General features: G+C 33.8%; 2 protein-coding genes across 2 annotated transcripts in view; both read left to right on the top strand.

The window, feature by feature from the left end:
- Positions 1–1,904: 1,904 nt before the first annotated feature.
- LOC123549000 (uncharacterized) lies at positions 1,905–9,256 on the top strand. The gene is made up of 5 exons (XM_045336733.2): positions 1,905–2,124; positions 3,185–3,348; positions 4,955–5,041; positions 7,085–7,843; positions 8,264–9,256. Exons 1-5 carry the CDS (start codon positions 2,073–2,075, stop codon positions 8,387–8,389), a joined length of 1,188 nt encoding a protein of 395 aa, XP_045192668.2. The 5' UTR covers positions 1,905–2,072; the 3' UTR covers positions 8,390–9,256.
- A 138-nt stretch (positions 9,257–9,394) lies between these two features.
- Positions 9,395–12,510, top strand: part of LOC128545846 (uncharacterized) — a 61,350-nt gene continuing 58,234 nt past the window's right edge. The window contains exon 1 of the mRNA XM_045336739.2: positions 9,395–10,636. Coding sequence (XP_045192674.2) covers positions 10,603–10,636 — 34 coding nt within the window. The 5' untranslated portion in view covers positions 9,395–10,602. The remainder of the gene's footprint in view (positions 10,637–12,510) is intronic.

The following is a 12,510-nucleotide window of genomic DNA, read 5'->3' as shown; positions in this document are numbered from 1 at the left end:
TGTTTTTAAAAGTTATTATTTCATCAAGAATGTGAAATAACTAGCTAAATTACTACAAATCCAAATAAAAAAAAAGCAAAACTGTTTCTATGTTGCTATGGTAACGCATATGAAATGAAAGTGTCTCGGATTTTAGTTTTAGAAATTTTCTTGATACGAATTCAAACATAATAGTTAGAGAATAAGCCTATGTAGATATATAAAATTTAAAAAAAAGTCTTATTTCTTAAAAGAGTTTTCGGTCGTCCTTACATGAAAGAGTTATCTCCCTTGCTTTTAAACGATAATTCTGTCTTAGAATACAAAATAAAAATTCGTTTTAAGAAGTTGGGTCACTCTGTATTTTGACGACATACAAATTGTAGCGTTCAGCTAAAATATATTGCAAAAAAGTTTTCTATACTCCCATTCTAAATGATCAAATATTTTTTTCAGCGTAAGTCTTAAATAGACGTAATAATCAATTATTTTTGGTTCATTACCGGCGTCTGGTCACTATATCTTGGTGGATTTTGAAAAATATAGTTAATTACCAATAAAACGGTGTTGTTTTACATGCATATTTAGTGGGGGCCATTTTTGGTTCTTATCATATCCCGTCCGAGTACGTTTACAAGGTTTTTTTTAGCACATTTGACCATATTGGCCTTTCGCTCCGAGTTAAACTTGTTAGGCACTCATCGGGCACACATTTTTCTTAAACCCAAGTGCTCATGAGTTCTCCCCATTTACATGCCAAGAAAAGACACCATCTTGGACATGGTGTTTCTGGTGTCTTCATCAAGCAGCAGCAATGTTCTTTGACTTCACTGCTGTTTTGGGCCTGCCAAGACGAGCCCTGTCTTTAGGGACTACCTGACCATTTTCAAATTCACGTACCCACTTGTAAACAGTCTTCTCTGATACTCACGGTTCACAATCACGTGACTTGTGACGTTTCAACTGGGGTATCATGCCAAGCAGAATTTGTAATCAAAACGTTGTTTTTGAAGGTAAAGTTTTAAAAGATATATTGTTGTGAAATGACACCTAGCTGGTGCAAGTCCTTATATCAATGCGTACCTCCGGTGATATAACATATGTCCGTGTCTGCTTTAGTTTTGCTGTTAACCTGGACAAACCGATATTCCCATATGAAGTACATTGTATACAGCTGCCTTGCAGTTATTTCTAAATAACAACGTACTTTAACGTACGCTCTGGTTTCAGATTTTTATTCGCTTTTCATAGCTACATGTATTATGCTTAGTGTATATGACTACACCTGATACAAAACTATATATCTCTGAAACGGTACGATAGTTTTCAATAAATCTTGGAGTCATTCGTGTATCATGTGTAAAACACGAGTTTCTTGTACAGAAGCGTCCGATTGTCATTATTTTTAGAATGGCCCTCGTAGCTGTCGCAACATAATTTTCAACTAGTTGCCTGGAGCTTAGTTTTTCCCCTCTTTTATTATAAAAAAGTACACACTTAAACTGTTAAATATGTTCAATCTCACCTTTGACTGCTAAAAAGTAGCAATATCTATACTATAAGTATTTGTTTAAAAATATCAATCCAAAACTGTGAAAACATGGTGTTTACATCAACAAAAAAGAAAAAATATTATAAGGTAGACAGTAGAACGTTAAGGCAGTATGTAAAAAAAATGAGAATTAATATGACTATTTGTTACTTAAAATCTTCCAACTGCAGTCTAATACTCAAAATGTCTAGCTGATCTACCTGTTCCTCTTTCTATGGCAAAGCATATTTTGGCAAAAACAATAACCTACAAAACTACGAAAATGATCGACACAACCTACATAATATTATACACAACATACATAATATTATACCTCTGAAACTACCGCTGCCGCTGGTATGTACCTATATGTATACAGATGCAAAAAGTGTGTAGTAAATCAATCAACCTTGTATACGCTCCTGCCTTGGAAAAGACGGTTTGGTTTACACAACAAATTTAATAATAAAGGTAGAATTGACCTAATGTTTTTTAAAATCAAGTGTTTAATTTTTGGATTTTCCAAAGCGAATGTTCACTAGACAGATGTGGACGTAAGAAAATGCAGGGATCTACACAGGAGACTGTCGAGGAAAATACACACTATGAACACGGTAATAACTGTTTAGATACTATAAATAGATAATAACTGTTTATATACTATAAATAGATATTTATGTCTGCGTTCTTCTTTCATTTTATTTTTTTCAGTATCGAAAATGTTTCATTAAAAATCAGATGAAGGAAGCTATAGATTATGGAATGTCAAACGTTGCTAAATTATATAATGTATGTTATTGTATGTTTGTTATTGTTATTCAATGTAAAATTTGTTATTGTTACTGTAGATCTATATGCAGTTATTCTTATTCTTTAATATGATAAAAGTCAGTATTGTTATTCTAATAATTATTTCGTTATTGTTGTTGTATCTTTGATATTGTTATTCAATGTCATGTCATTCATATTCTAAGTCTTGCCATTAATAATAATTGTTATAGATGTCGTTATTCTTATTGTATGTTCGATATTCTTATGGTACTCTTTCTCGTTTAAATTGTTGTACTTATAAAATAGACTGGCTCGGTTTATAGGTTGTTCAGGGCTACGAATATGTTATATGTATTTTATTTTGTCATTATTTTTTTAGCATGGATCCCCTTCAGTTTGGAACCGTCCATGTTTACAAACACGTTTGTTTATTTTATGAGGAGTAAAAGTCATTATTGTTATTCTATATTTCGTTATTGTTATTGTATCTTTGATATTGTTAATCAATGTCGTGTCATTCATATTCTAAGTCTTACCATTGTTATTTTATATGTCGTTATTCTTATTGTATGTTCGATATTCTTGTGGTAAAATTCATTATTGTTATTCTATATTTCGTTATTGTTATTGTATCTTTGATATTGTTATTCAGTGTCCGTTCCTTCTTGAATGACACCATGTAAAATTGTATAGTGTAGTTTTACTATTTCTTGATATCATCTTTTTGTGTTTTTTTGTTAACACCCCCCCCCCCCGCTCGCCACACATTACCCGCCCGAATTTAGTGGAAGCGTTAAAGAATCTTTTTATACCTAATATAGCCAGCTGCTGTATTTATTATTGTTATGTTTTCGGTCAGTTGCAACACTGCCACCATTTAAAATGATAAGTATTCTGTTTTAGAAAAAGCAAGATCGAGGGGACGATATATGACACTATTCGTTGTCAAATGCTTGCTGGGTATTCTACTACTTATACTTGGCGGTGTAGCCGTAAAAAATACCCAGGGACAGAAGAACACATTTGGTCCTCCGTACTTCCTCGGAGCCTTTCTCGTTGGATGCGCAGTACGTTTTGATATTATCTTTACACTTCAAAAATTAGAATAAAACAAGAGCTGTTTGTAAAACACGCATGCCTTTATGACGGCATATCCCATTTTCAGTCCAGAGATCATCATGACTTTGACCTTTGATCTATACTGATTCCTAGCACAGTATGAAGTTTGTAGACTTTAGGCCAAAGCGATCTATAGATAGTGAGTGAAAACTGTTTCAGTCTTGATGTTACTGTGACATTACCCTTTGACCTCCTGGTCCCTAAATGAGTAGAGTTCATCTGCTGACCAAAACAGTCATCATAATATGGAGTTTGAGGATTGTGGGTCAATTTTAAGCGTTCTTGAGTTTTTCATTCTCGAGGTCTCTACGACCTTAACCTACTGACCTTCATCATGATAGGGGTCATCCACTGACCACAGGCATTCTTCATATGAATGTTGACGACTGTAGGCCAAAGCATTATTTACTTTTTGAGCTGAAACCGTTTTCAGTCTCGTGATCACTGTGACCTTACTCTTTGACCTGCCTGCCGATCCCCAAAACATTGAACAATATCTACTGACATCAGACAATCATCATGTAAAGTCTGACCTTTGTGAGATCAATCATTCGGTCGTAATTGAGCGGACTGAGTCACTGCGACTTTGACCTTTGATTTAATGACCTCAAAACAATAGAGTTCATCTGCTGACCAAAGGCAGTCTTTCTATGAAGTTTGACCGTCGTCAGATAGGTATATATTGAACGGAAATCAAATGGTGTACCTGCACCCAGTCAGACCGACTTTTGTGTATGTGATATTAAATAAATGTTATCAAGAAAATGAAGATGTATTCTACGCAAAGTTAATAATGAGTTGATCTAGAATTACAAAAACTTAATCAAAACTTAATCAAAACTTAATCAAAATTACATATTTAATATAACAATGACTTAAGAAAATAATTGTATTCTACTAAAATTGTCATTAACAAACCTGTTTAAATGATCAAACTTGATTTTGCGTAAACTTTGAGCTCTTAGTATTTCAGATCGACTATTCTAATGCTTCAACAAACATTAAAGTGATAGAAACAGCTTAAATATCATAAATCACAATTGATTTTGTAGGAATATAACTACTCCCTTTCGCATGATACTTCAATTGCGTTACCATTGCAACACTTTTGAGAACGACAAAGTACAGGAGCGTTTAATCAATGAATCATGCCTAGAATATGCAGAACCATATTGTTTTTTTTTCCTTTATATATATAACTACTGCTTACTATAAATCACAAATGTAAATCACCATTAAAATCTCAAATATTTTAACTTTTATCTACTAATTAGCCATGTATATAAATGACAGTTTTATTACTATTTTGTTCTTACTTTTTTTCTATATAAGTGTTTACCAATTAAACCACCATCAATAATTTATCACAATTTATTGTAACATTTATCAACTAATTATCTATCTATATGCCAGTTTCATAGGTCTTTTAATAGATTTTTCTTAATATTCACCTTTACTTGTTATTTCTGCAGCAATTATATAAATGTGCATGTATCACTTTTTTATGCAATATCGAAATATGCTATGATAACACATTATTTTTCCAACTGTCAGATGATCCTAGCAAGCCCGATGGACATATTCATGTTCCGAAATTCCAAATCCAGCGACCCGGCAACACTACAAAAATTATCAAAATATGTAAGTAATTGTATTCTTATGAATTATATGAGCTTTTCCATGAGAAAACCTGTATTAGTAACATGATATAATTACTTCATAATAAATAGTTTAAAATACATGTACTTGAAAATCATTGTTTTTCTTATGTTCATGCAGAAATTAGGAACTGGTGTATTGTAATTGAAGTATCTAAAGCAATTCAAATTCCACCGCATTTTACAAATAAATGTTATGTGTGTTGCCATGGCAACCGAAGTTCCAAAGCACCCATGCATCATGAAAATAGAGGTGTATATTTAAAAAGCTCGTGATGAAACCGAAAATACATGGTTAAGTATTTTTTTAGAAAAATCTTTTTTTTTCAAGATATTCAAATGTATGATGTTTGGATATTATTAACAATGCAAGTCTTTAGAAAGTGAAGATGAATTCTTCAAATTTGCAGACTGAAAAGGTGAGAGAATGTTTTTCGTAAATATTTTGTTACCTCAGTTTTGATATTTGTCACTAATGCAGGTTTTGTTTTGGAATATTGATTAAGTTCACTTGAGCACGAAAAGCTTTTTGTATCGTTGGCTCGTCCGTCTACCGAACTAGGACACAGTGTTCATGTGATCCAAATGTAATTCAAGGTTTTGGGAAATTACCATATTCAGATATATTTAAAGTTCTTAACCGTTAGTTAATCAAAACATTGTGTGTTTTGCAATTTAACATTCCTTTACAAATTGCTATAATATTAGCTAGATGCCTATCAGCTCTTAGTGCAAGTCAGATTACACCAATATTTCAAATACCATATACATATTGCATGTATCAGTCAAGTCATGTCGCATACAAGGCCCAGGTCTTAGCCTAACGGCCTTGGTTGCACGTTGAGGGCATAATGTCATGTCTATTCTTATCTTCGCACAAGTTTTGACATGAATGGATCCATCTATTTCAATTTAGCAAAACTGTTTGCCTCATTGAGACGGCCTGTCACACTTGTGGAAATTCAGTGACAAAGGCCATGTTTGATCTTTTGCTAACTGTATCTTTGACATGCACGAATCAGCCTTTTTAGATTGGCAGAAGTGAAATTCAGGTCTTTATCTGAAAGTTGAAACTCGTACATGTGGATATATGTGTCATGTCAAATCACGGTTAGCCAAGCCCCTTCCATAGAGATTTGTTGAACAGGGCCTCACATGCACTGGTTATAACCCATTTAATCAGTATATCCGCCAGTTTCTTGATGTATGTAATTTGTTGAGATACAATTTCAATTTGTAAATATACGAGATGTTTTAAAACAATCAATACTGTTGTAAACCCGCTGTCTCAACAGGGAGAGCGTCGATCTACGGATCGCGGGGTCGTGAGTTCGATCCTCGGGCGGGCCGTATGTTCTACGTGACGATTTGATAAAAGACATAATTGTGTCTGAAATCATTCGTCCTCCACCTCTGATGCATGTGTTACTTGCGGAGATCAGGTACACTAGTTAGGTTAACTGCCCGCCGTTACATAACTGAAATACTGTTGAAAAACGGCGTTAAACCCAAAACAAACAAACACAACTATTGTCAGAAATTGAAACAAAATGATCAAAAGCCAAGACAGGAAATAGGAAACAGTTTCATATAGCTTTAAAGATAACTGATAAGGGCTGTCAACCAAAACGATGTAGTAGAAGATCACACATATCGCATATACCATGGAGTTACACGTGTTGTATAGGAATTCTTCCGAAATTGAGTAGGAACTAACCCAGTTTGTGTAACAATTTTATTGTTTTCAAAGCGGTGCCCTGCTATGTTGGTCCTTCGTGTATGTTTGTGCCTGTTATATATTTTTAATTTATCTTTTGTTTGTTTATATTTACACACAACCTGGCTGTGTGTATAGTGATGTGCAGTTGGCTGTGTTATTTAAAAGTTTTCCATTCAAATTTTACTTAGCAGTCCTGACATTTCATAAACTTTTTTTCTCTCTTAAAAACCATTTCCGGTGTAAATAGATATACTAGGATTCATCTTTGCCTGATAAATGCAGACTTATAATTTTGTGTATTTTCAGCATTGCATCGAAATTTTACTTACAAATATTTTAATTATTGGCGGATTTGTTGGCATCTTCTTCGTAGCCATATTTGGTATTCCAGAGTGTGATCCTTCAGATTTCCGTAGCCGCTGTAACTATACAGATAACCTGTCAACAAATCGCAACCTAGCAATAGCCATCCTGATATCTCTTCTTGTGAGTGAAATAATAGCAATTGGAAGTATCGTGATGCACTGTCATACTTGTAAAGGCCGTGGTCCGTACAATATGCTGAAAGCTAGGAAGCGGAGATTTACCCCTTATCGGAATATATATATAGACAGAGGTGCTGGCATTGTTGTCATGACAACGGCTCCTGTTGAACCGAGACCTGTTGCTGGTGGTTTTGGTGCTAATCATAACTATGATAGTTATAACGCAGACACACAAATTATGATTGATGGTAATGTTATAGGTAAAAATAGTGCTGATTTTGCTGGAGCCGTCAGACACCCACCACAGAATACTACTGTTAATCACCCTCCAATGGGGTATTCTCAATATCCGAGTGCGGCCAACCAAAACAGGCAGTATAGTCATGAATGTCAAGGCAATGTTTCAGTTGAATCTGTACATCATTTACAAGAACAGAACAGATTACTAAGGGAGCAGATTGTGCTACAACAACAACAACTTCGGTTAATGCAACAGCAGCAGCAACAGCAACAAAGTGAATCGTCGTCATCACTCCCACCGCCTCCAAGTTATGAGTCCTGCATGCAAGATCCAGTGCAGGTAACGTTGAATTATTTAAATGAACCGGCATACTGTACTTGCTCATTTCTCGTTCGTGTTAAGAAACTATATATTTCATGAATGGTATTTCATTCGATGAACGTGGAGTATAACTTTTGACATTAACTTTTGTTTGTTTCATCTTCACTATAAATAACATTTTAAAAATGTTTTAAGTGTACTAAAAGGTTTTGGAGATCTTATGTCAGATTGAACATCAAAATGTTATATCGCTGTTAAATAGGAAATTTAATTTGAAATGGTGTACTGGACAAATTTGTTTCCCATAGTAGTAACTTTGTCAAGTATTTTTGCCATACATTGCATGTAAATCAATACAGCACATCACAAAACAACGCAATGCAATGCAATACAGCACTAAGTCAAAATAAGTAATACTACGTGCAAACTTTTTTTCAGCTGAAGTTTCTTCAACAGCAGAATGAAGAATTACAAAATAGATATCACAGTCAGCAAAAACAACTAACGGAAAAGATACCGTTTTCTAAAGACAGACACATCGCACCTTCAGCTCCGCCTATATGATACATCAGACATTCAGCTCCGCCTATATGATACATCAGACATTCAGCTCCGCCTATATGATACATCAGGCATTCAGCGCCGACTTTATGGATCTGAGTATACTGACATTTACTAGGTTTTTGACTTCAATATAGCTGTCATATTTAAATTATTGAAACTAGAACAAAGACTAGAACCAAAACCAACTAAATGTCGGGTTTTGATTCAGTGAGAAGGAAACAGAGGTAATAATATCAGCGCAAATACAACGGCTTGAAAACAGACCTTATTTCAGATCCTTCTTAGAATCTGGATAGTGACAATGTGAAGTGGCGAAACAGAAAGTCTTTACATAGAAAATGAACATTAGTTCATGTTAATTTCTCAAGATACACTACAGAGTGAAATAGAAAACATTAAACACCTAAAACGTGTATAAATATCTAGTATGTTGACAATTATCTTACTGAACAGTCTCAATACTAAAGCATAATATCACTATATGAGCCGCTCCATGAGAAAACCAACTTAGTGCGTTTGCGACCAGCATGGATCCAGACCAGCCTGCGCATCCACACAGTCTGGTCAGGATCCATGCTGTTCGCTTTCAAAGCCTATTGCAATTAGGGAAACTGCGAAAGTTTATATGAATGTACCTGGGGTTTTATTTGAGTTTGAACTCCCGCCCTACGTATCCGATCCCCTAGATCTACTAAGTTTCTTTTTTTTACTATTTAAAATTTCTTTTATTTGTGTTGCTTGATGATCCTCACATCACATTCCCCTTTTCACTCTAACCCCAACACAATGCAATACATGTATATAGAGGACATTTCATGAATGTCACATTGAATTTATTAAACAAATTGAATAAAATGATAAAGCCGAGCATTTTATCAATTTTATTCAACTCGTTTCAGATTTTATAGTTCTATAACAATATTTTAATGTTTCTTTACTGTAGTTCAAATACTTTTTGAGATAGGTGGACACAAATTTTAAGACCCTTTATGCATATTTTGGCTGAGCAAAATCCCTCAAAAATCAGGTGCACACTAATATTCATAGAAGGGTCGTATTCTATTTGAGATACAGGCCACACAAACTTTTATTTTTATGCCCTTAAGTTATATTTTTGACTAAATCAAGGGCCATAACTCTGGTCTGGCTGAGTGAAATTTCGCATGCTAAATAACAATCCTATTAGGTTTGATGACTCTAGATCAAATACTTCATGGGAAATGCACGGCGCAAGCTCGGGGGCTGATAGACGTACGCACATAGACGCCCTCACAAAAATGGGGTACACAAAACGATCAACAGAAGGGTAACATATCTACTCAACTAATACCGTGTTCACACTAGCAGTTAGGTTTTATTTTTATCAGGCACTAATTGGCTATAATTGGTATCTGACATTTAAAACTTATAAAAATATAATCTAGTTTGTGTCCACACTATGCAAAGAAATGTGGTTTAAATATATACATGCAATGTTGGAAGTTAACAAATATTTTGCAATAAGCAAAAAAGGTTACAAAGAAGGAGGCTAACAGAAACAAGGAGTCATCAATGTTTAAACTTCTGTGTTCATCTAAGAATTTCTTTTCATTCCATCTATAGTCCATTTTGAGCATCAGCATGACTCCTATCGTAATTTAATGTTTTTGTTTCATCGACACTCCAATTACTTTTGCCAGCCATAGCATCAATTGTTTGTTTCAAAAGAGAAACACATGGTATTCTTCTGCCAAAAGGTAAGATCTGTGGGATTGTAAAACCAGTTATAACTCACATTTGCGTTCACACTTGTAAAATAATGTAGTATTACTTTTCAATATAGTATTAAAACCACCTCCCGAGGTAGTTTTAATGCTACATTACAGAAATCACTTGACCTTTACATAATTCACGGTTTACACCACATATAGTGTGGACGCAGAGTTTAAAAAATAAACCCAAGTTAATATAGGATTAAAAACGTAGTCTGAACACGGTATTACAGTCAGAGGTGGGTGAGTGGGATGGGGACCAGTCTACATACGCTCCTGCGTTATATTTGCGATATACACAGTTAGCAAAAATTACGTTTTACACGCAAATTAATTATTTATGCAGGTAGATCTGATAAACATTTTAAATCAAGGAGGTAGACCCGAAAAGCTTTTTAATTATAAATCAAGTGTTTTGTTTTGAAAACTGATAGCTTTTATACACTTGGTGTAAAGAAGAAAATGCAGGGATCTACACAGCAGATTACACAACACGGTAATCACTTTTGAGATACTATAAATAGATTATAATTTATGTCTGCGTTCTACTTTTCACTTTTTTGTTTGTTTATCAAATGCGTTTACTTCTACTTTATGGGATATAGTAGTCGCAACTTGACCGCGATGGTTGACCTTGGGCTGATTATTCATATCGATTATTTTATTAGTATGAATAAGGGGTGCATAGGGCTAGAACTTGGTGTAAGACCACACCAAATTTAAGCTTACCCTATATATGTTTCATCCCCATCCCCAACTTAGTTTTGATGTTCATATATTTCAATGTATGTAAATATCTATAGTTAGTACATGATGCACCTTTTTCAGATATCCTAATCACTGTTATAAATAGATCCACTTACGGAGTATTTCTATATACCTTGCAATATAGGGTCCCCATGTCCCCAGGTCCCCAGATCTGATCATCTAAGTTTACTTTTAATTTCTATTTATTTAGTATCTATAGTTAGTATATAATTTACTTTTTGATATATTAGGTACCTTTTAATTCACTCTATTACAAATACTTCTAGAACAAATTTTCTGTATACCTTGCAAATCTGGGTCCCCAGGTCCCCAGAAGCATGCTATTTATAACTCTCTCTCTTTCTGACAGTTTTTCCTGTATTGCATGTAAATGGGGTCCCCATGTCCCCAGGTCCCCAGCAGCAGAAAACTATGAAGAACTGCAAGACTTTCAATTTTTCTTTAGTTCTCTGTGAAATAGCATGCAATATATTCCTGATTTTTACAGTTTAGAATTTGTCAGATATATATATTCAATAAAGTGTATTAAATTTCATTGAAAGCATAATATAACTTCAATAATAAACTATACTGACTGCATATTAATGTCCTGTCATTATTTTATCAACAATTATTTAATTAGAATCTTTGAAAGTTTTGTCTACATAATTATGCAATAATACAAATATAATGCACCAATATATTCTCCGCAAGTATTGACCTAGCACTCATAAATATTCTGTATGTTTCGGTAAGTTAATTTTCGGTGCCTGAATCTATTAAATAGAGATATATCTATCGAAAAACAATGCAAGATATACATTTGTTAATTATGCCGAGTCCTAAATGTAAATTACTTATTTTTTGAAGCTGTACAAAAATTTATCAAACTGACAAAACGTTTTAACACAGAATGATTGTTCTTATCTCAATACAACACAATTTAATTGTTCCGAGTACTTATAACAACAAACCCTGTAGCTCTCAATTAATACTAGGTGGAATTTAGTAACTTCGGCGGATGGTGACCGGTAGGGCGAATAGGATCTCAGTACCTTGCTTCAGTATACCAGTAATTTTACTTAATAAATTTTACTTTTTACAGTTTACATTCTCAAATATGTACCTTTCAAACTAAGATTAAATGACAAATAACATTCAAATTATTAACTGCATATACATGTAAATAATTCTGTGTCGCCATTCTTGTATTTTTCTGTAATTTTCACTACTTGGAAGGGTTTAATGTAATGTTGTTAGAACTTGTTGCCCAACCCATTTGCTTTTGTATTGTTGTAATTCTTTGTATCTACTAGCATGTATAAAATATGGTTAAATCAAATAAATCAATGTAAATGAATAAAAATCATCACCCAGTCGCATGTGCATAGGCAAAAACGTTCATCTACCTGTCTCTGGGTTGTTAGTTCGAGACCTTTATCTGACAGTGTACTCAAACCTCATCTTATATGTTCTGAATAATTGTATACTTCTTTTATCTCTAGAATACAGTCTCGGTATTTAATATGACAATAAAGGGATTTAATGTAAGTATGCAATCATTATAATATATATATAGTCTATTAGAGTTTGATTCGTCTAGAAACCATCATATTTCCTTTC

The sequence above is a fragment of the Mercenaria mercenaria genome, chromosome 6, assembly GCF_021730395.1.
Source record: "Mercenaria mercenaria strain notata chromosome 6, MADL_Memer_1, whole genome shotgun sequence".
Lineage (NCBI taxonomy): Eukaryota > Metazoa > Mollusca > Bivalvia > Venerida > Veneridae > Mercenaria > Mercenaria mercenaria.
This window is presented reverse-complemented; position numbering and strand designations above follow the sequence as displayed.

What these genes read in the sequence shown, in the direction of transcription:
- LOC123549000 (XM_045336733.2), top strand. Translation starts at nt 2,073, where the DNA reads ATGCAGGGATCTACACAGGAGACTGTCGAGGAAAATACACACTATGAA. An exon ending in AAATACACACTATGAACACG is followed by an intron (nt 2,125 to 3,184) that starts GTAATAACTGTT and finishes ATTCTGTTTTAG; the next exon opens with AAAAAGCAAGATCGAGGGGA. An exon ending in TACAAAAATTATCAAAATAT is followed by an intron (nt 5,042 to 7,084) that starts GTAAGTAATTGT and finishes GTGTATTTTCAG; the next exon opens with CATTGCATCGAAATTTTACT.